Source organism: Dasypus novemcinctus, chromosome 10 (assembly GCF_030445035.2).
Source record: "Dasypus novemcinctus isolate mDasNov1 chromosome 10, mDasNov1.1.hap2, whole genome shotgun sequence".
Lineage (NCBI taxonomy): Eukaryota > Metazoa > Chordata > Mammalia > Cingulata > Dasypodidae > Dasypus > Dasypus novemcinctus.
The window spans coordinates 58,713,403-58,738,672 of NC_080682.1; the positions used below are offsets into that span (position 1 = coordinate 58,713,403).

Here is a 25,270-nt window from a genome sequence, read left to right on the forward strand (position 1 = left end):
ATTTTTAGTAATAATGGCCAATTTATGTCTGTCCAAGAATAGAGGGAACAGAGTTGAATAGGTAAAATTTTGTTGAAAAAAGATTAGGAGATTATTTGATAAGCATTTATTAAAAGGAACTTGGAACATAGGCCATTTCAATAACAATAGAAATGTACAATGCATCTAGGATTGAGAAAACTAGAATTGGTCATGATACATGTTGATTTTATTTTCTTGGTAAAATAGAAAAGGTATCAAAAGCAGAAGTGCAGAATGCAATTAGAATATAATTTCTGATCTAAGATTAATGGTTTTTAACAATATTGATAAGAATATGGAATATTTTAATCTAAGGTATGCACTATAATTTTTATAGGATAAGGAAATGAGTTATTTCCAGAATCGTGACTATGTTGATATGTAAATACTGCAAGAGTAGATAGGTTATTTAACAAAGAGAAATGTAATCCTTTGAATTTGTATCTACTTCACTATAGAAGCTTAATCCTGTTTTTGAAAAGTGATTTTGAGAAAGACTGGATGTAAGTTTGCCTGGAAGGATTGACTGAGTATATATGAAAGAAATAAGCTAATGCTAGACACTTGAGAGAAGCTAATCAGCTCATCTACTTGAGCACCACTCTGGCTGTACAATAGAGATTGATGCAGTGTTTGAGATCTGTGGCTTATAAACTTGATTCTTTGACATCCATGGTAGCTTGAGGATCTCAAATGATGATGGTGTACATTTCTCAAAATTTCAGTTTTAATTATCTTTTAGAAACAAGTTCTATGTCATACATCAATTTTGAAGGAGTAATGGGGAAGATGCCATAATGAGGGGAATAGAGTACCAAAACCAATGAGCCTTGAAAGCCAACTCGTGATTATTGATACTTTAGAACAAATTACTCACTTTTACCCAAAAAAGTAAAATATCTTGCTTTTGAAGGAAAAGTGCTTTTACCCAAACTTTGTAGTTTTGTTTTCACTGTAAAGTTTTGTTTTTATTAGAGTAATTTAAAGGTTTACAGAAAGAAATCCATAAAGCATAGAGTTCCCATACATTAGGGTTTTTTTTTTGTAAAGATTTATTTTATTTATTTCTCTCCCCTTATCCCCTGCCCCCTGTTGTCTGCTCTCTGTATGCATTCACTGTGTTCTTCTGTGTCTGCTTGCATTCTTATCAGTGGCACTGGGAATCTGTGTCTCTTTTTTTTTTTTGCATCATCTTGCTACATCAACTCTCCATGTGTGCAGTGCCACTCCTGGGCAGGCTGCACTTTCTTTCACGCTGGGGGGCTCTCTTTATGGGGCTCACTCTTTGCACATGGGGCTCCCCTACGCGGGGGACACCCCTGCATGGCAGGGCACTCCTTGTGCGCATCAGCACTGCTTGTGGGCCAGCTCGCCACACGGGTAAGGAGACCCGGGGTTTGAACCCTGGACCTCCCATGTGGTAGGCAGGTGCCCTATCACTTGAGTCAAATCCGCTTCCCATACGTTAGTTTTTGAAAGGTAGTATTTGTTATGATGTGTTATTCAGTTTTGTAGGCCTGGCTGGGAATTTGAGGTTTTAAAAACCAATTTAAAATAAAGATATTTGTATTCTAAGAAAAATACCAGTGAATTATTTGTCCAAATAAATGTATTGTCTAAATCCTATCGTTTTCTTTCTCTTCAAGAAAACAATCTTTACTGTTGTGAAATTTTATGCAATAAAAATGTTATAGAAATATGTAATAAATTGAAAAATAATCTCAGTCCTCCTGGTGATAACAGTATTGTGTACATTTCTCTTTTGTAAGATGGATGATAGATTGGCATATTATCTGTATACTACATATATTACTATTTTTAATTCTTTTAAAAAAAATATATATCGTGGACATATTTCCAGCCAGCATATGTAAATACACGTTTTTACATATATATGTGTGTGTAAATCCCTTCTATTTAATCATTCTGCCTTTAGTTGTTTAGGTTTCCAGATTTTCCATATTACAAGCACTCTTTCAGTGAACATCCTCATACATATATTTGAGTGAGAGCAGTATAGTGCAGTAGTTAAGAGCTCAGTTGTGTGGTCTTGGGCATTATTAAACCTCCCTGTTGCTCAATCTTCTCAACTTTAGTTGGCATAATAATAGTGCTTACCTCAGTGTTGTTTTAAGGTACTTACATACATTGAGTATTCAAAAATTTTCACTAGTATTAGTGATATTTAATCATTGACTCATTTCTAAGAAGTTGAATTGCTCTAACTTTTAAATTTCTAATAGATAAGCAGTGACTTTTTGCCAGATCCACTTATGTTTTCTACATCCTCATTCCCCTTGACTTTGTGACTATCCCATCATCCACCAGGTCTCTTATTTTTTCCTGTATATTACTGATTTCTTTCCTCTCTTCCCCTTTCCTAGCCCAGGCCACTACTACTCAACTTAAGGATGACATCAACAGCCTCTTAGCTATTTTTGTAGGTAGTTCCTGCTTGCTTCATTTCATGGCACTGAAAAACCATCTCAATATCTCCCCCACCTGCATGCAATGTTGACTGATGAGTCATTTTCTCCATTTTCATCGTTGTTCACATTACAGTAAAACTTCAGTGACATCCAGTTTTTATGTATCAGATTTAAATGCTTGACTTTTTAGGCCCTTCATAAATCAACCTTGACCAAAATTACCTATTTTTTCATTACATGGTCTCTTTATTTTGTGGCTATCTTCACTTATTCTACACAGAAAAAACTTCAGAAATCTCATGTTATTTCATTGACTTGCCTCTTTCTCATTAATGACCTGGCATTCCATCTGCTTTGTGAAGCTTCCTTGATAATTCTAGTTTGCGTGGAACTCTTTTTCCTCTGAATTTTGTAGGACTTGGAGCATGTGCAATTATTTAAATTTGTTTAATTTGTTAAAATTATGTCCTGTTTTTTCTAATAATTAAGTTTGTTTCTAACTAGATTATTAACTCTCTAGTAGGATTCAGTTCCTTATTCCCACATTAACTTATTAAGCCTAAGCACATACCACAGTTACTTTTTAGTTGATTAGGGAAGTGGAAGATTAATTAATACCTACCTAATTTGGTTAGTACAAAGAACCAAAATGGGAGTAAGTTTAATTCAGACTTGAAGATAATTTTTGTTCACGTTTTCTTTTTAGTCATGAGAATATAACTCAGTGGTTTATCATATTTAACAAATGTGTTATTTCTGTGGCCATTTAAGTGCCTAGAGAACTGAAAATGTATGAGGCATCAACAGGTTTTTGGACTATATGTATATGCAGGAATACATTTGTATCTTTAAGAGGGAAACTATAAACACAAATAATACATTTATTGTAGGAAAATTTAGAAAGCACAAATAAGCAAAAACTAAAAATTACCTATAATCTTTTTTTAAACAAAGCATATAATAATGACTTTTAGTATCACAATGTTGTAGATTCATCATTACAAAAGGTTTTAGAATTATTTTATTACTCCAAAAAGAAACTCCACACACCTTAGCATGCTTTCCCTAGCCATATATTACCTATAATCTCAATACCAAAATATAAACAAAAGTCAGACATATTCTAGTGTCTTTAGTTGTGTACCTATCTGTCTCCTCCACTAAAGTAAAAGCTCTTTGGTAAGTACTTATATTTCTGTAATCTTCCCAGACCTAATTTTCAGGGTGTAGGGTGTTAAAGAGCAGCAAAAAAAAAAAGAGTAATGAAAAAGAGTATATGAATGGGAATTGAGGTTTATATATAGAATCCCATTTGCTTTCCATTTTCAGGATTGGGGCTAAGCTTTTTGGATGATTAGGACGACGACTGGAATCAGGCAGCTCCTCCATCCCAAACTCAATTTGATTGTCTTAAGTCCCACAAAAGCCACATATGTTGTACTTTGGGGTAGAAAAGATATGGGTAACAAAATAAGAATGTGAGCCTGCAATTCATTCATTCATTCATCACATTTATTGTGAACAACAGGCATGTGAACTCACTTTAGGTGGGATCTGGCCCTGCCCTCTGCTTTATAGTCTATTACATAGCAGTAAAACGTGTTGACTTGTCCCTAGGTAGTATGAAAACCTAAACAAAGTATATAGAGACTTACTTTTTCCTTTAGGTTGTCCTGCTACTTGATTTTCCTCTATAGAGTTATAAGGTCAGTTGGGTTCATTTGTCAAATATAGTAACTATTTCAAATTAATTGTACAGTTACTCATGATTCTTAAAATTTAAAAATGTATAAACAATTATTTTTTAGTAAGATGTTATTGGATTTACTCTGTCCCAAGAAATATTATAAGAACTGAATTTGAGAAAATCAGTCAAAATGCTATTGACACATAGGTTTTATTTTTCTGATGAAAAAATTAATTTTATAAGCATTTACAGCAACATTTAATAAAATGTTCAATGAAAGGAATAAAATGGGTAGGAAAACTATTTTTTAAATTGTTAAATATGACATCTTTAGATCTCCATATAAAAATATTCTAAGTAAAGGACATTGATTGGTTAATCCAAACTGTTAAAAATATGTTACCACAGTCAAAATTTCTCCCCAAAATAATTACTTATTTAGATTTAATATTTAAAGTTTAATTAATCTTTATATTATTCCAGTTGTGAAATACAAATAATAATTAGGAACTCTCCAATTTAAAAAATTGTATTCCTCTCCCTCCATAGTAACTTTTCATATCTTGGTGAAATTGAAATGATTCATCAAAAAAGTAGTGATGCAATTGGTATAGCAAAATTTTATGATAAACAGTAAATATAAAGATAAGTATTAAAAATTAACCTTATTTTTTCTTATAATATTTTAACTACAAAAATAATATAACCACAGAAGAGAACATTTGAAAAAATCATTTTGCCCCACAATGTTCACAGTTTCCTATATTTCCAACCATTTTAAAAATAAGAGCCTCTGTCATTTAAAATTGCATAACATTTAATAGATAAAACCAAGTTCTAGTACGTTTTGCAAAATTATTTGTATACATATAATGGGCTTTAAACGGGCATATTCTACTGGTTAGTACAGAAAGATCTTAGAATCATGGATGTTGAAATAAAATTCAAAGTAATATCAAGAGCTTTTATTTTTAAAATTCTATCGAACTGTTGGTTATCAGGTAATGTAGATTCCCTGTACCAATGTACAACATATGTACAAAAATAGGCTTAAAATATGCAAAAATATGCTTAATACATTTAAGAATATTCAACTTCAGATATTTTTGTATGAGTACTAGTAAACAATTCCTAGAATAATTTAGAGAAGATGCATAGACTAGTGGTAGGATGACTGAATGTGGGATGTTCGTGTGCTAAGTCTCACCTGTAGTGCTATTTATGACCTATAAATAACCTTTACTCTTCTGTCAAATAGACTCAATGATAACAACATTGATCTTTTTGGCTACTTGGATATAATGAAAGTTTATACTTTTTTGGTCCCTAGCCTTGTTAATTTGTATTAGAAATTAATTTGTATCATTTTTTAGCATCTGCAAGGTCCCAGATGCTTTCTATTTTCAACACTTGAAACAAGCATTTGAGGTAGGTGTTGTTATCGTTCCCATTTTTACATGGGAAAACCGATGCTGGGATAGATTAAGCAGTTGACATAGGTGATTCAATTATTTTAATTTTATCCTACTGCTTTTCCAAAGCAGGTTGATTTTTTTTTTAATGTGTGATGTGTTTTAAAACACGAGATCATTACTGCTATGCAATGACACCATTGCAGACCCTGTAGAAGGATTCTCAAAGAATACTTATTTGTTGTATTAATGAATGGCAATCAGTGTCTATATAGTGGAGGCCAGAGAGTGTGCTTTGGTAAAAAATATTTTTCTACATACATGTATTGGACTAACAGCAATTGAATCAATAATTGACTTGATTAATACCACATACAGAATCAATTGTGTGTGTCAGAAGAAAAACATTTGGTAAAATATTTTTGTTTTAAATTTCTTACATAAATACATTTTTTACTTAAATGTGTAAGTGAGATTATAAACATGAAGTACAGTTTCTTTTTCTCTTGTATCTATTCCTCCCTCTACTCACATCACCCCACCACAACTTTGTTAACAATCTACTTCATATTTTTCTCCATGCTCATAAAATCACTCACAAACATGTATACATATATACATACAGGATTTATTTTTGGTCATTGTATAAATCTTTTTTCATTCACGAAGATCTTGTAGAATTCCCTTCAAATTACCAGTTATAGCTCTAAATTCTTTTTTTAATGGGTGTATCATATCTTGTGGTATGGATGCACTAATTTATTAAACCATTTCCCATTAGTGGGCATTCACTTTAACTGCTTTTGTAGTAAATAACCTTGTACAACATCTTAAGATCCTGGTGCTTATGTTTCTTTGGAGTAGATCCCAAATATGGAACTGCTTTGTCAAAGGTTCTTTATTTTTTATTTGAATAGTTGTTGCCAAATGGCATTCCATAAAGGTTGGAACAATTCACCTTTCCTTTAGCAATGTATGAATTACCCTTCCCTCACATCCCTTAAGTGGTGTTAATATCCTTTTAACCTTTTACCATTCTCATATATTAAAAATGATGTCTATTTTAATTTGTATTTCCCATTCTGGAAGTTTGTATATATTTCATACAGTTTTTAGCCATTTGGGTTTTCTTTTCTGGAAACTGCTTTCACATATTCTCTGCCAATTTTCCCAGTGAGTACTTTTGGTTTTCCTAACCAGTTGTAAGAACTCTGTCTCTTATCTGCATCTGGGAAGTGGGGGACTTGAATTCATCTCACTTCACTTTCTCTCAACACAAACAACATTTTACCTTCTCAGGCATTGAGCCAAGCTGCTCAATGCAAGGAGGCCGGAGACCCTGAGAGTCTCAAAGAAGAGGGCTGGTGTGGAGGGCAAGGAGAAAGAAGGTGATTCAGAAATACTTGGAAACTCTGTATTCCCTATGTACTGCAGAGGAACATTGGCATCAGCATGACCTCCAGGAATCCAAGAAGAAATAGATTAAGCAAACTGAGCCCTCCCTACTCTTGAGCAGGGATTTCTTTCTGGACCCTCTGACAGAGGACTAGTATCAGCCTGTTTGCTGCCTATGCTTGCAACAAAACTGTTGGGTAGAAAAGAGACCAATTTACTCCAGGGACTGGCAATGCTGAACTCAGTGAACAAACAGAAAAAAATAACACATCTAAGGATCCATTAACTAGAAAGAGATATAAACTAAAATAGAACAGGCCCCTAACAAAATTGAGCTGCTGGAAGAGGAGAGAACAATTTCAACAAAATAACGTGTACAGAAAGAGTCAAATTGCTGTGTTAAAAAAAAAACACTAAAACCTCCCTGGGGCCATAAAAACACATTATTTTTGAACAAATGCAATAGGTGAAATGAAGGAGAATAGTTATGTAGAGATTTAAGTTTAGTGGCCTGGAGAATCTAGTGGAAGAAATATTTTACAATCTAGACCAAAAATTCAAAGAAAGGATAAATTTTGGGGATAGAGTCAAGAGACCTAATGTAACAATAGGAAGTCTAGAAAGAGAAAAAGGAATGGATAGAAAAGGCAATGATTTTAAAGAATATTCTTTGAGGCAAAATAAAGACCTTCCTGAGTCTATCGATTGAAAGGGCATACTCAATTCTAGGCAGAATTGGCAGTAATGATTAGGTGACAGTTACTAAGCACTCGCTCTGTGCTGGGCAGTCTGAGGGTTTCACATCTATTAACTCATTGACTCCTCAAAACAGCCTTATGAAATAGGTAATATTATCCCTTTTATTCACATGAGGGGAAAAGAAGCTGACATAAGAGAGGCAGAACCCAAAAGGTCTGACTCTAGAGCCTTGATTGAACTGCGTCAGAGAGCAAAGACCTATGCATATCTTGGTGCAATTCATAAGCTCTGAAGATCAAGGGGAAACATTACAAGTTCTAGAGATAAAAAGCAAGCTGCCAGCAAAGGAAAAACTTCAGCCTGTCTGAGTTCTCATCTGTAGCACGATAAGCCAGAAAACTGGGAAAACTTCTATACACTACTGAGAAAAGGACCACAAGCCAAGATTTCTCTTGCCAACCAAGATATTTACTTGTTAAATAAATGGATGAAACAGTGATTTGCTGATGTATCGCAATTGAGCAACTAACCCTATCCACTATATGATGAAACTACTCAAGGAAAGGAAAGGGAAATCTAGGAATATTTACATTTTTCTTGGCATGTTATTCTTTCTGCCTGGAATAACTCCATCCTTCCTTTACTAAGCTAATAACTCACCCATCCTTAAGACCTGAACTTTCTCCAGGAAATCTTTTCTGACTCCTAAATACTTCCATAGCACCTGTACTTCCACCATTTCCTCCCATAAAATTAAAAACTGTGAGGGCAGGGCAGACAATGCTTGCCAGGTTCATTGTTTTAGTCCCAATATCTGGCACAGTGCCTAGAATATAGTAGGTTGACTGACTGACTGACAATATGTGTAGTCAAAACTAGAAAATCTTTCTTGCTGTCCTACTCAGATTGTTCTAGTAGTGGCTGTTCAGGGAAAGTATACTTTTAAAGTTTGTCTTTAGTAGCTACATGAACCTCTGATGAAGTAGCACTTGTATATATTCTGAATTTGTTTCATGACTTTTATAATAAAATTTTAAATTCTCAAAGTAGGTTTTCAACATAAATGGTTATATGAAAATCTAACTGCATGGTATCAATTTACATAAAGAATATTTGTAATGTATTTTATCCATATTAGGGTCAAGCTTCTATTTTGTAGTTTTGAAAAGTAACGGTTAATAGGTAAGATAGAGATGGTTTTTCAGTACTGATCTAAAATCTGTTTCAGAGTTAGTGTTTTGGTATTCTAAAAGAATGATTTTAAGCCTAAATTTTTTTTCTTTCTCTTCAGATTAAAGCTAAAAATTATGATAAAGTTGAAAAGGTGAGTCCTCTTACTATACTTTGAATTTTATGCTGCAGTTTAATTTAGCTAGTAGACTATAGAAGTTCATTATACTATTCAATTTTTTTGTATAATAAGTTTGGAATTTTTTCATATAAAAATTGGCAAATAGAAAAAAATTATACTTTACTAACCAAAATTATGACAGTGATTTTCCCTGCCTAAACTACAAACAGAAGGGAGTTGTCACTTGCCTTGAATTTAAGAAGATAAATCGTGGAAGGAGCTGAATTTGTTTTTACATGTCCCATTTCACCCATGAACAAGTGAAATTTAACTCTGGATTCTGAAATATTTTCTTGTGTTTACAGCTATTTCAGAGATGCCTTATGAAGGTTTTGCACATTGATTTATGGAAATGTTATCTTTCATATGTCCGAGAAACTAAGGGAAAACTACCAAGTTATAAGTAAGTGAAATTAGGATGCATATCATTTCCAAGCACATAGTTAGTCCCATATAAACTCACACCTCATAGCTCTAGGTGAGAAGAGATTTAAGGGTTTAAAAGGCCAGGATTGTACAAGAAGTCAGTAAAACCTTGGAAAATGTGCTCCAGAGAAAGCCACTTGCATTAATACTACTCTGGAGAATTTAATCACCCAAACCCTGATGTAGTAACATTTGCATTACCAAAACTTCTCTGTTGAAAGACTTGTCAAACTCAGAAAAAGCATCTGTCTTACTTGTTGTGGCACAACTTTTGGCAGGTTACAATGCATTATGCTACTTAAGTTACAGGGCATCTATACAATTGTATAGATGACTTTCTCACTATGTCTTATACCATCTTTACCTTAGACTTTTCCAAATGCTAGTTTTATACATAGCAAACAGGCCAGTGCTTATATCCATACTCTGTTTCTATTTTTATTTTTTGTTTCCTCATTACCTTTTATTGTCTTAAATATATCTTCAGATGTAACTTATCTTCTTAATCAGAGAACCAGATATTTCCACATTTGAATCTGCTATGTTTAAGATTAGGCAATGTAAAGTGTATAAAGATCAAGTAAATCAAATGCAATGAATGTGCCACACTGATGAAAGAATTTGGTGATGTAGGTGGAGTGGGGGTAGGGTGGGTAGTGGGGGTATATGGGATCCTCTTATATTTCTTAATGTAACATTTTGTATGATCTATGTATCTTTTAAAAAGTAAAAAAAAACAAAAAAATTTAAAACAATTATAAAACAAATAAAAAGTAAAATACTTGGAAAATGAAGAAAACAATTTCTTAAATATAACTTGATTAGCAGAGAAAATTAAAACTAATTCCAGATTTTATAGAGTAATTTAAAAAAATATTTTTTTTTAAGATTTATTTTATTTATTTCTCCTTCTCCCCCTGCCCTGTTCCCCCCGTTGTCTGCTCTCTGTGTTCATTTGCTGTGTGTCTGTGTCTGCTTGTATTCTCATTAGGCAGCTCCAGGAACCGATCCTGGGACCTTCCAGAGTGGGAGCGAGGCAATTACTCTCTTGCGCCACCTCAACTCCCTGTTCTGCTACGTCTTCTTATTTTCTGTCCTCTGTGTCTCTTGTTGCACCATCTTGCTGTGCCAGCTCTCAGCGTCGGCTGGCACTCCTGCATGGGGTGGCTTCCCTGTGCTGGGCAGCATTCCCACACAGGGGGGCACTCCTGTGTGGGGTGGCATTCCCGCGTGGGCTTGCACTCCACATGGGCCAGCTTGTCCTCACCAGGAGGCCCTGGGCATCGAGCCCTGGACCTCCCATCAGCCTATGGTAGACAGGAGCCCAACTGGTTGAGCCACATCTGTTTCCCTTTAATGGAAATTTTATCCAACTATCTGAATAAAATTCAAGGGATGCCCCCGCCGCCAAAAAGATCAAGTAAGACATGGGCCTTCACTTTGATAAGCTCATAAGCAAAAGAGAAACTAAATTAATGACATTAACAAGCTAAAATGAAGGATCTACTTATACTTGAAAACGTGTGTTTATTTTTTCTTGGTAGAAAAGCTTAAAGGTTGTCCTGGTCATATGATCAGAAGCTATATTTTAGCTGTAAATAAATTTTAAGAACATGTAAATATATGCATACATAATTTTATTTAACATCGTAATATTACTGCCATTAAAGCACTTTTCCAACTTTTTAGCTGACTACCTGAACAGTTTCAGCTTCAATACAGTAAACGTGATTATATATAGGGAGCCATCAACTTTACCACAAACTATATTTGACATAGGATTATTTATTTGTTTGTTTGTTTTTATTAGAAGTTGTGAGCTTACAGAACAGTCATGCATAACATGCAGAATTCCTATACATTACCCCTGCACCAACCCCTTGCATTGCTGTGGGACATGTGTTACAGATTATGAAAGAACATCGTCAAAATATAACTACTGGGGAGCAGATACAGCTCAGTGGTTTGAGCATCTGCTTCCCTTGTGCAAGGTTCTAGGTTCAATACCCAGTACCTACTTATGAAAAAAAAAAAAAAACAAAACTATAAACTATGGTTCATAGCTTACATTTGGTTTATTTTTTATATATACTTCCCTGTTACTAATATCACATATTACTATTGTACATTTGTTAGAGTTCATGAGCAAATGCTCTCCTATTTGTACTATTATACAGTCCAGTGCCTTGTACCGTCATCTAAAGTGTACACTTGGTGACTCTCACTTTCATCACAGAGTTGGGCAGTTATTGCCTCAGTAAATTTTTTTAACTTTTTCTTTAGTCCAAAAGAAAAAAATCCCATATCCCCCTATTATAGATCATTAGTGTTAATATAGTACCTTCTTTGACACGATGCATGAATGTTATAATATTGCTGTTAACTATAATCCATAAATTACATTAGTTGTATTTTCCCTTGCATCACTATAATCTTACCACCTTGTGATAATAATGTACATTTCATAGAAGAACATTCTGTATTTGTGCTATTAACTACAATCCTCATCCACCATCATGACCACTATGTTATTCAGTGCCTAGATTATTTAATCTCTAGCTTTCTTTCAGTTGACATTTACTTCTCTAGACTACCCCTTTCAGCCACAATTCCATTTATAAACCAGCTGTGTTAGTTATACTTACTATAATGTGTTACCATCAACTCTATTCGTTTGCACACTTTTATAGTTATCTGACATAGAATTTTTTAAAAATTTATGGATAAATATAAGCGTTGACATTCACAAAGAGTGGTTCAAAGTAGTGGAGTAGGGAAGCGGACTTGGCCCCGTGGATAGGGTGTCCGCCTACCACATGGGAGGTCCGCGATTCAAACCCCAGGCCTCCTTGACCTGTGTGGAGCTGGCCCATGTGCATCAGCACTGCGCGCAAGGAATGCCCTGCCACGCAGGGGTGTCCCCTCATAGGGGAGCCCCACGCGCAAGGAATGTGCCCTGTAAGGAGAGCCACCCAGCACGAAAGAAAGTGCAGCCTGCCCAAGAATGGTGCCGCACACACAGAGAGCTGACACAACAAGATGACACAACAAAAGGGAACACAGATTCCTGGTGCCACTGATAAGGATAGATGTGGTCACAGAAGAACACATAGCGAAGGGACACAGAGAGCAGACAACGGGGGGTGGGAGAAATAAATTAAAAAAATAAAAAGAATGCTTATTGATATAAAAAAAAACCAAAGTAATGGAGTAGAATAAAGTGTGTAAAGTATAAGTTTGTATCATTTTTAGAACATAAATGTGTATTTTTTAAAACATGTTCTACTTCATTTCAGAGAAAAAATGGCTCAAGCATATGACTTTGCACTGGATAAAATTGGAATGGAAATTATGTCTTATCAGGTAGAATTAAAATTTTTAAATATTTATTCTCAGATTTGAAAATATCAAGGTTATTCATATTTTCTTTTATTTCCTAGATTTGGGTGGATTACATCAATTTCTTAAAAGGCGTGTAAGTATTTTTATAGTTTTGTTTTTCATGTAAGCAGTTGATTTAGCCATGATGTAATTGATAGCATTTCTTACCCAACCCCAGGGAAGCTGTAGGATCTTATGCAGAAAATCAGAGAATAACAGCTGTTCGAAGAGTTTATCAACGGGGTTGTGTTAATCCAATGATCAACATTGAACAACTCTGGAGAGACTATAACAAGTATGAAGAGGTAAATTGGCCTAAAATAGTTTATTATTATACACCAAGTCATTTTAATTTTTATTATTTTGGATTCTAGCCTTTCTAGTATCAGGTGCCTGAATATCAGTAGTGCATATGTCTGTTCTTATAATGATTGCAATGAAAGAGCCACTCCTAATTCTTTTTTTTAAGATTTTGAGATTTTGCGTATTAGTTTTGAGTTAGTTTTCAGCGAATACACTGGAAAAACTATAATTCTTATAAAATTATTTTTATTTGATGCTAAACCATGTCCATATATGCACATACACATATATACTACTATTAATCTGTTATGAATAGGTACCTTCTTGGAATTGTTTTTCTAGTAGTAACAATCAGTTGCAATGTGATTACTGCTTTATATTTGTGAGATGTGAGGCTGCAGTTCCGGATCTTTGTCTCATTGGCATTATGCTTCTACCAACTAAAGTTATCAAACCACAAAGGTAGTAATAATGCCAAAGAAACTCTGTCATTAAAAGGAAGTTCCTCATATGTACGTTATGATTTGAAAGAACTATATTGGGTAGTGAAACTTCCCTTTCAGTCAGAGCAGTGGTTCTCAAACTTTTTAGAATTGAGATTTTAAAAATTATTGACGACCTTAAGAGCTTTTTTTCTATATGTATTAAACATGGCTTATTTCTATCAATATTTAGCAGATTAGATGTTAAAATGGAGAAAATTTCAAGGTATTTATTAATTCATTTAAAAGTAGCAATAATAAATCCTTATATTTTATCATAAATAGCATTTTAAAAAATAATATTTTCCAAGACAAAAAATATATAGTTAGAAGAGTGGATTTATTTTATTTTGTTTTCACAGATCTCTTTACTATCTAGCTTAATAGAGGCAGCTGGATTCTCTTATCTGCTTCTGCACACTCTGTTAAGATATTGAATATCATGTATCCTCTGGAAAACACTGCACATTCATGAGAGGGGAAAATTATGTCTTAGTATTACATGAAAATTGTTTTGACTTTTTGGGACCCCACCCCCACCCCAAATAGTCTTAGGAACCAGGAATCTTTGGACTATCCTTTGAGAACTGCTAGGCATGTGTTTATCTCCTCTCATTTCCTCTGCATTTTATTAAGCTATGCAGCAGACATAGTTACTATTGGTCCATGATTAATTCACCAGATAAATCTGTACATCAGTCTTTTTTTTTCTATCTGGTTACATCTTTGTCTTTTTGGTGCATTGCTTCACTGTGCAGGGGTCTTGCGCCTCTCCACACAGGTCTGGCACACCTTTTTTCTTTTTTTTTTTAACCAGGAGGTCTCAGGGATCAAACCCAGGTCCGCCATATGGTAAACAGGAGCTCAATTGCTTGAGCCACCGCCGCTTCCCTACATCAATATTTATTGGTAGAATTTTATGTGAAATAATTGACCCTTTCCAAATCATTCCCTGTCTTTGAAATTCCTGGTGTATATAAATTTATTGTCAGCTCAAAATAGACATAAGTAGATCTTCCTTGATCTTTGAAGCATTTAATACCATTTAATTTTTATCTTATTAGCCAATGACTTTAAAGCTATTGAGAAAATGAATAAATTGTATTGTGCTAAATATATATATAAAAAACACTTAATTTTAAAATAACATGTTTTCCTTTGTTTTCTTCTTAGGGTATCAATATTCATTTAGCTAAAAAAATGATTGAAGATCGGAGTAGAGATTACATGAATGCTAGGCGTGTAGCAAAGGTATGGAATTCCATCAGTCCATTTACTCTGTCGTTAGTTAAGAATGCTAATGACTGAAAATATCAAAAGTATTAACAGGAAAGGATATTTAAATACAGTATCTAGCAGATGATATATTTCAAACAAAATAGCTCTTTAAAAAATATATATATATATCTTTACACATATGTTAAAGGGCAAAATAGAATAAATTGAGTTTGGAAGAAACTCTTAGATGAAGTTGGGGAAAATAGCCTAATAGTACTAAAATTTTCCTGAATTACTGACATAGTACTGACATTTTAAAGGACATAGTTTTGCCAAAGATGGTAGTAATGATGCCACCATATCATCAGTCATATTGATCTGTCAACTCCTCTCTCCTGGAGAGTGACCTCCTAGACCATCTGCAGAGAGGGCCCAGGGGAGTTCTGCTCACCCAGTCCTGGGAACCTGTTCTCAGGTGGGTAATACCTCTCCTACCAGGTACCCACCCTGTTATGTTTCTTCCCACTCTTAAATAGTTTTAGATAATATCAACAAAGTGGTATTTGGAAAGAACATTTTGAACAAAGTATTCCAGTTTGATTAACTCCATCCCATATACCTGAGCTGTTCTTGACTCACCAGAGAATTCTAAATGCTTGTTATATAGGAATATGAGACAGTAATGAAAGGTTTGGATCGCAATGCTCCCTCAGTGCCTCCTCAGAACACACCACAAGAAGCTCAGCAAGTGGATATGTGGAAAAAATATATACAGTGGGAAAAGAGCAACCCTCTTCGTACAGAGGATCAGACCCTTATAACAAAAAGAGGTAAGAAAATTAATCTCCCTGGGACTCTGGGTACATGTATTATCCTTATCACTGTTGTTTCCCCTGATCTTTTTTCTCTATTCTCGTGAGACTGGATGACTTCTATAGATATATGTTCATGTTTACTAACCATTCTACTATATAGATAGTAGAATCTGCTGTTAAGCCCATCCAATAAATTTTTCATTTCAGATATTGTGCTTTTAAATTCTAGAAATTTCCATTCTAGAATTTTATTTAAAAAAAATTTTTTTTATAGTTTTCATTTCTCTGCTGAGATTTTTCTGTCAATTCATTATAACTGTCTTATCCTTTTTGTCCTTGAACATATTTCTAATGGTTGCTATAAAGTCTTATCCGCCAATTCCATTATCTGGTCCATCTTGGAATTGGTTTCTTTGCTTTTCTCGCACTCTCATTTTTTTTCCTTTTTCTTTTTTAAATTTAATTTAACTGTTTATTTATTCATTCATTCATTCATTTTAGGAGGTACTAGAGATTGAACCCAGACCTCGAACATGTGAAGCAGGCACTCAACCAATGAGCTACATCTGCTCCCCAGTTTTTGCTTTTCTCTTGACAATAGGTCATAATTTTCCTGTTTCCTAACATTTCTAGACATTTAAAATTTTTCTTTTGGACATTGTCCATATGTCCAAATAATACATTGTGGAGACTGTATTCTGTTCAGAAAAATATATTTCTATTAAGAATGTTGAGTTTTATTTTAGCAGGAAGTTAATTTACTAGCAGATCACTTGGACCTTGTGGAGGCTTAATTTATACAGTCAGCACAGATCTGTTTTAGTTTTGCCCTTAATCTTAGGATATATCCTTTAGTCCTGGGACATAGTCTTTACTCGTAAAACATAATCCTTTTCGGGTTTCAATGGAAATACCAAGAAAGAATTTTACACATCAAATTCCAAACCTGGTCCCTTGCAGGTGGTAAGTTATCTATTCAACTCCTTCAGCCTCCCAGCTTTGTTTCCTGTTGAGCTTCTTCCCTGGGCATGTGCATTTTAGTGTCAGCTGAGGATGAAAAGGGAGTTTATACCCATATTTTCAGGCTCCACTCTTTGTGACTCTCCTTTTTTTGGGATTTTTTCCCCCTCAGTTTTTAGCTTTTCTTACGGTCCAGAACTTTATCCTCTTGAGTTTATACCATTTATTTTCAGGGTTAGTCTGATACAAACTACTTGGCCATTGGCAGAACTGGAATTTAGAACTCTTATAAACATTTCAATCTTGCCTTGCTCTTTCACCTATAGACCTTTGCCTATTGCCATTTTTGTATCCACTCCACTTCCTCTCTCATCTGACCAGCTTCTATTCCTTCTTCAGGGTTCGCTTCTAGATGTCAGTTCCTTACTGAAGCCTTTCTTGAATTCCTAAACTATGTTAAGATGTTTCTGTTAGTTTCAAGAGTGTCCTATATTTTCCTCATCATAATACTTATTCCTTTCTATAATTGCTTTCTTAATTGTCTACTTCCCCATATACTGCAGACGTCTTGGGTATAGGAATTCTTATGTACTGGTTTAACCATAGTACCTTTCAAATGTTCTAGCACGTAGTTGGTGTTCAATAAATATTAATTTAATAAATGATGGATGGATGATGATGTAAAAAATCACTAAAGTCTTTATTTCTAATCATTACTTATTATTAAGGATCCTGTCTTAATGCTAATCATTTAGTTGTGATGCTTGATAATTTTAGAAATAATATTTATTTTAATTGAATGTGTTTATAAATGTCTTTCCTTAGTTATGTTTGCTTATGAACAATGCCTACTTGTGCTGGGCCATCACCCTGACATTTGGTATGAAGCTGCACAGTATCTTGAGCAGTCAAGTAAACTGCTAGCAGAGAAAGGGGTGAGTATTCGTTTCATCCACTTTGGTCTTTTTTGTGGTTTTGATATAGCAATGATTTGTTGAAAATTATAGCACTGTATCTTGTAAAAGTATAACTGTATAAGTATAAATGTAAGAGCATAAATGTAAAATAATATCAATATGAATCTCTGGTGGTTTTTTTTAAAATTTTTTTGTCTTTTTATTTTTTTTAAATTTCAGTATGAATCTTAATGATACTTTTACACGACTAGACTACCTTTATCAGAATTAAAATAGTGTGGCTGTTTCTTAATGTGTTAAAATGGTGACTCATTTAGAGTACTTGTATGATTCTTATATTAATATAAGCAGTCTTAGAATATTTTTAGAGTCTAAAATGCTTGTGTACCTATATTTACATACATTTTTGTGTATTGTCTTAGATATATAAATAAAATAAATAGATGTAATTTTATAAATTCTGTTCTTTCAAATATATTATAAAATAATTGAGGTGAGCTTTCTATTTTTTTTTCCTCCTAGGATATGAATAATGCCAAATTGTTTAGTGATGAAGCTGCTAATATATATGAAAGAGCCATAAGCACTTTATTGAAAAAGAATATGCTTCTTTATTTTGCATATGCAGATTATGAAGAGGTAAGTAAAAATGTTTAGGACTTTTTTTTTTTTAAAGAGAAAGAATATATCACAGAAGATAAACCCTATATATTCTCTGTGACATTTATGTAATCGAAGTATCTTTTAGAAAATTTAAAAAGTAGCGAAAAAAAGATAAAGAGAGAAACGCTTAAAGAGAATAACTTTAGTGATTAGTTATAATTTCTTCTTTTCATAAACCTTTAAAATTATTAACCTCAGGCCCAGTAATGGTATGGGACTTTAACATTATTAGAACAGTTTGTCTGTTTCCCTAACCACCAAGATTGTTGCTTACAGTTCACAAGTGCTTTTTATTGTCCCATGAGAAAGCCTACCAGTAGAAAGCACAATCTATATTTTTCACTAGAAATATAGTACCCCGTGTACAGTTCATCTTCCCAGATTAATATATCTTTATAGCATTATCTCTTGCCAATACTGTTACATTATAGTTTTTGCTTATACTTCCTATATGTAGCAAATATTAAGATAGTCACTAGAGAAAGCACATCTGTTTTCTGTAGTATTATTAAGTTCTTATATAATCGCCAACTACTTTGATTCCAAATGGTTGGTTATGAAACCTGGAATGGGGGATGCTTTTAAACTTGTGATTAATAATGAATCTTATAAAAGCATGAGAAGTTAAATTTCAAATCTACAACCTCTATATGATTAACAAAATATTCTTTAATATGAGAAAATATGTCTCTATTTAAGAATGGCAACACCTGTTAAGAATTCAACAAAACTAGTTGTTATATTTTCCCTATATATTCTTCACAAGGCAACTGTACCTAAATTTAATTAGTCTACAAAACGTGTAATCAGGAGATGGTTTTACGTGGATAATTTTTTAACTTTTTCCAACAATTTCTATCAGATAACGTCTAATTATACAGAAAAGAGTCTGCTTGAAGACTCAAAGATAACAAACCTTGAAAATAAATATTTTCTGATACATCCAGGGGCAAAAATACAACAAAGGCAGACTTAACAGAAATAAGGCAGAAAGCAAATAAACTTGAATAGTGACAAACTCTTCTTACAACCTACTCTCTTCTTTGTATTGTATTATCTTTTGTTTTCTCTAAAATATTATTTGCGTAGAATTCAATTTTTGGAGTAACCCAAATCGAGTTTTCTAATATAACAACAGTGAGGGGGGACAGAAGGTATTTTGGTAAAGAGAGACTGGATGACATAGGATACCAGGCTTGCTGCTAGCCAGGCTTGCTGTAATCTAATCAGGTGCTCTGTTATAATTCTTTCCTGAATGTGTGCCATTAAAAGCCATAACTATTAAAACCTGAAAGCACTGAAGAGCAGGTCATGACAATATTAACCACTAATACTCTGCAAGAATGCTTCCTCCCTTCCACAAAATGAGTACTTCCTCTCCCCCCCTTTTTTTTAAGTGCATTTAAGGTGGATTTTGGTTAAGGAGGAAGATAAAAGGAACATAACAAGTGGTGAAAGCATTTCACTCTGTTGCCACCTCCAAATTATCTCTGAAAGTAAATTGTAATTTGTTCATTGAGTTTATTGCTTAAGAAAATATACATTTTCCTATTACCATTTCTTTAAAATTCTTTGCCTTCCTATATAAGTTCTTGAAAATAAGTTGTGATCTAATCATCTGGCTTCTAAATTTTTAAGAGAGTATACAATAGGAGTTATCCTATTCTTTTTTATCCTTTACAAACACAAGGGGTCAATTGTCTTCCAGTGCAAATTCCCCACTGTTCTCTTATTAATTCTTCTAAATGGCTTTTAAAAACACGCCCCACAAAATAAATCACTTCCCTCTAGTAGCTATCAAAGGTTGTCTATTCTTTCCACTCGGCCCTGAATTTTACAATGCAGCAGGTAGTATTCAACCATATTGTCACATTATGTTTAGCAATAACTATATGCTTATTATTCAAGTATTTGGAGCCTTCATTTTTCTTATATTCCATATATCCTTTTTTTTTTTAATCATCTGTGTCACGATAGCATAGTCTTTGTTTTGTTCGTTATTATCATTTTCTTGTGGACCAGTGATTTTTACTTCAGGCCTTGGTGGTCCTTGAGGGTCTAAATCAGTCTCATCTTGTCTACTGCCAGCTCCTTGAGACTTCTTTTCTTCATTGCCTCCTTGTTGCAGCTCTTACTAACCTGGTCTAGTTCCATTTTCTTCATTGGTGCCTCCATTTCCATGAGCAGGACCTGCCTGCTCCTCACTGCCATCCAGGATCTCCTTAGTTTGCTCAGGGTCCTCTGTAGCCCCCCTACCTCCTTCATCTTCAACTTCACCATTCATTCCTGAAAAATCTTCTTTCTGTTCTACATCCTTGTTTTCTTTCTCTCCATCTTCTTCCATAGCTACTATGTCTGCTGGCCTTTGCATGGCCTCATGCCAAAGGAAAAACGGCGAGAGTGGCCTGCAGAGGTCAGGAATTGGATCCAGAGGCAAGAGAGCTGGACGCGAGAGTGCTCGTTCAGGCCCCGCTTGGCTTTTAGGACTTCCTTTTAATTCGAGATTTTAATGCAGGAATTGAATTTTGTTTCTAGCAGTTTCTTTGCCAGACATATTACTTTGGGTAGACAGATTATGCAAAAGGAGCAGTTCTTAGTCCTCAGCTTATATTGTATTTATGCTCAAAGCATGTGTCATTCATTGTAGGCTGCAGCATCTAGATTCTCTGAGCTCAAATCCTGCTTGTTTATTTGTATATATTCATATGTATTTCTCTCTCACCTTAGAGTCGCATGAAGTATGAGAAAGTTCACAGCATTTATAACAGACTTCTGGCTATTGAGGATATTGACCCCACTTTGGTGAGTAGTTTTACAAATCCCTTTCTCCCACCTTTATAAATTGATTTAAAAAAAAAATTTTTTTTGTTACATAACAGTGTAATTCACCCTTTTTGGTGTACAGTTCTATGAATCTTGAAATAATGTAGTCAGGTGACCACCATCACAATCCAAATACAAAACATTTCTGTCACCCCCTAAAATCCCTTCATATGGCCTCTTTGTAGCCAACCCTTCCCTTACCTCCAGTCCCTGGCAATTACTACTCTTTTCTCTGCTGTTCATTTTTCACACAGCAATTATGAAGAAGCTACGGTAGGGCTTTCTCTAGTTATTTTTCATGATCATGATCATGGTTTGAAGCCACATAATTGTTGCTTAATAAATGTGTTTTTAAAATAAATGGGTTTGACATTTTACTTCCTCAAGGTCAAACACAAAAGAATACCTTTTTATTTCAAACTATTATAAAAACTTATTCTTACACCTTGTAAAAAGCAAGGTGCTAAAAATAATTGTTAATATATTATAAATTGCATTAAAAATGTTTAGAAAGGTTATAAAATTAGCATTTTCTAAGCCTATTAATCACATGTATATAAATGTTTATATAAATATTTTTAAATTGTGTAAAAAACTCCTAGAGATTTAATATTTTCAGTCCATTATATCCTAATACTGATATACATAATATTAGATAACAGTGTAATGTTGATCATGATTTTAGTTATTTTAAAGATGTTACAAATACTGATATACATAATATTAGATAACAGTGTAATGTTGATCATGATTTTAGTTATTTTAAAGATGTTACATGTCATAGGAACAAAGAACTTTCCTTCTCAGTTACATTATTTTACTCTGATGCCTCCCTAAAAGTATATATGATCAGCTTCAGAGTAAAGCTTAATCTTAAAAAAAAAAAGACTTTAAGCAAAGAAAAACAAAGCAATTCATAAATTGTGTTCTACTTGTTAATTCACATTACCCTAGTAAAAATGAAAAAAATAAAAAATAAACGGAGGCAGGAGAAACTGACATCCTGGAAAAGGACTGGGCATGAACTCACTTTATCCTAAATTCTGCTCAACAGTAGTGGATTTTAAAGCCCTGATTTTCTGCAAAAGTGCAATGGAGCTTCCTCAGTGGGAGGGTAAGGGGACCGGCAGTGAATAGGCTGTAGACTCTCTCTGCCTAAAGTCAATTAGAGCTACACTATTTTTTTATTTTTATTTTTATTTATTTTTTCATTATTTTGGTATTCTGCTCTAATTGCTTACATTTATTCATCATATTTTTTTTTTTGTTTTTTTCTTCTTTAGTTTTACTTAATCCTCATTTTTAAATTCTTTTGGCAAAGAGCTCTGTGCTAGGCGCCAGCAGTCTATTAACAAGTTAGATAAAAATTTCTTTCTTCAAGGAACTCATAGTTAGGTCATCAACTGTCCCAGTTTTCCCAGAACTGAGGAGTTTCCTGGGACATAGGATTTTTGGTTTCTAAACTGGAAAAATTGCAGGCAAACCAAGATGAGTTGGTCTCCCTACTCATCATTCACAGTCATTTGTTCATTAAACAGATAATACTCATTATGTATTGGGCACGCTAAAAGTGTAAAATGGATTGTAGATACTGTACTTTTTTTTTCATATTTCAAAAAGACAAAATGTATTTCTTTTTAAAAATAAGAGGAATATCACATTATAGGTAAAGTTGACACTCTTGGTCCTCAGTTCGTTTCATTTCCCTTCCAGACCATATCATGGGTAATTCCTACTACAAATGCATTTTTTCAAATAAATATTTAGCAAATCCTTACTATTTTCCAGGCGAATTCCAGGTGCTTTGAAATACATTGATTTTTTTTAAAAAGACAAAAATTCCTGACCAAGAATATTTCATATTTTAGAGGAAGAATTTGATGGGCTTCCATTTTTTAAATATTCAGAGCTCTATATACATATATATATATACATATATGCCATGTATATATACATACATGCCATTGTTATTTCCATATGCTTTTTTTATCAGTTTTATTGATGCATAAATCTACCCTAAGTGTTCATTCAGTGGTACCTGATATAATCAAATAGTTGTGCATTCAACACTTCAGTCATTTTTAGAGCATTTTCATTATCCCGATATAATAATAAAAAACAAACAAACAAGCAAAACTTATCACCTTTCAATCCCTCTATGCTTCTCCTGCCATAGATAGCTGCTATTCTGTTTCTGTTTCTAGTTTATCTGTGTTTATATTTTGTAAAAAATAGTCTTATATATGCAGTATCACCCATATTTGTATTTTACATGAGGTTTCACCATGTTTTATAGTCCCATGTTACATTTTTTAGCTGGTCGCTGGAGGTTCTGAGGACATGGAAAAGGAAAAACGAGTTACACAGTTATACGGGGGCATTTTTGGGATTTGAGAATTGTTTTGAATGACATTCCAACGACAGAAACAGGCCATTATAAAGCTTGTCATAACCTACAGAATTGTGTGGAAGAGAGTGTAAACTACAATGTAAACTTTAATCCATGCTTAGTGACAGTGCTCCAAAATGTGTTCATCAATCTCTATGGATGTACCTCATGAATGAAGGATATTGTTAATGTTGGGAAATGTGGGAGGTGTGGGGAGTGCGACATACGGGAATCCCCTACATTTTTTATGTGACTTTTGTATAATCTAAGAATCTTTTTAAAAAAATAAAAATAAAATTTAAAAAATAGGTAAGGAGAAATCAATAAATTAAATAAAACACATGGAAGGGAGTAAATGTGGCTCAAGCAGTTGAGTACCTGCTTCTCACATGGGAGGTCTCAGGTTCGGTTCCTGGTGCCTCCTAAAAATAAACAAAAACCAACAACAAGCAAAACAAATGTAAAAACCAACTCAGGAGAGCCGATGTGGCTCAGTTGTTGAGCTCCAACTTCCACATATGAGGTCCCAGGTTCAATCCCTGGCCCCAGTATCAAAAATAAGCACATGGAAATACCTGGAAGAGCTGAGAGCTGTGGCTCGAACAGAGATCTGCCCACCGATGTTCATTGCAGTGTTGCAATTGCCGAAAGATGGAAACAACCCAGGTGTCCATCAGCTGATGAATGGATAAACAAATTGTGGTGTATATACACAAGAGAATATTATACATCTGTAAGAAGAAATGAAGTTGTCAATCTTACGACAGCATGGATGAACCTGGAGGACATTATGTTGAGTGAAGCAAGCCAGATAGAAAAGGACAATATTATATGATTATGCTATTATGAACTAAATAGTGTAAACTCATGGAATTAATAATAGGTCATCAGAAAAAGAAGGAGGGTAGAAAATGGAAAGCTGAGGGTTAATCTGTACAGAATTGGTAAAAAGGTTGTTTTTAAATCTTCAGAAATGAATAGAAGTGGTGAAAGCACATCATACTGTTTATAAATGGCAGAGCTATTGTATGGGTATGACAGTGGTTGAGAAGTTTAAGTCTAAGGTTATAGATAATATATTAATGAAGTTCCAGTTTATAGTTTTTAAAAAAATAGAGTAAAGATGTATTATTTAACGTGTTGGTATCAAACCAAATCTTGATACTTTCTGATGCTGGCATTCATAATGGAATGTTTTCCAGTAGGTGACTTACTCCTCCTTTAAAATTAATTTGCATAATCAATGATTGTACAACTTTATAAATATGCTCAAAACCACTGAATTGTACACTTTAAAAGTGAATTTTGTGATATGTGATTTTTTTTCATATAATAAACTTTATTTTTAAAGAAGTTTTATATTACAGAAAAATTACATTGTAAGTATAGGGGATTCCCATATATCCATCCCACTCTTCCCCTGCTTACATTTTCCCCTATTAATATTTTACATTAGTGTGGTACACTTTTTACAATTGATGAACAAATATTGAAGCACTGTTGCTAACCAAGGTCTAGTTTACATTATGGTTTACACTTTGCACTGTACAATTTTATACGTTTTTATAAAATGTATAAAGGCATCATTGCAATATCAAGCAGAACAATTCTAATGCCCTAAAAATGCCTTAAGTTCCACCTATTCTTCCCTCTGCCTCTCCTCAGAACTTCTGGTAACCACTGTCTTTTTATCAATGTTACAAGTTCTTGCATTACTACCATAATAGTAAGTCTATTTTGGCCCATGGTTGTTTTCCCCACTTATGTTTGTTCATTCCTCAGTCTTGAGGATTTGGGGATGGTAATACCCACTCTGCTTCAGACTGAGAGGGGCTTAGATCTTATGGGACAGATGGAAGGAACTTTTTTTGCTGGCAGTTGTAGATGCTCTTAGTTTCT

General features: G+C 33.9%; 1 protein-coding gene across 1 annotated transcript in view; it reads left to right on the top strand.

Moving 5' to 3' along the window:
* CSTF3 (cleavage stimulation factor subunit 3) overlaps positions 1 to 25,270 on the top strand; it is an 87,044-nt gene that overhangs the window by 37,964 nt on the left and 23,810 nt on the right. The window contains exons 4-13 of the mRNA XM_004446868.4: positions 8,935 to 8,967; positions 9,300 to 9,397; positions 12,717 to 12,783; positions 12,861 to 12,895; positions 12,980 to 13,106; positions 14,760 to 14,837; positions 15,472 to 15,634; positions 17,405 to 17,514; positions 18,019 to 18,135; positions 20,887 to 20,961. Coding sequence (XP_004446925.1) covers positions 8,935 to 8,967; positions 9,300 to 9,397; positions 12,717 to 12,783; positions 12,861 to 12,895; positions 12,980 to 13,106; positions 14,760 to 14,837; positions 15,472 to 15,634; positions 17,405 to 17,514; positions 18,019 to 18,135; positions 20,887 to 20,961 — 903 coding nt within the window. The remainder of the gene's footprint in view (positions 1 to 8,934; positions 8,968 to 9,299; positions 9,398 to 12,716; positions 12,784 to 12,860; positions 12,896 to 12,979; positions 13,107 to 14,759; positions 14,838 to 15,471; positions 15,635 to 17,404; positions 17,515 to 18,018; positions 18,136 to 20,886; positions 20,962 to 25,270) is intronic.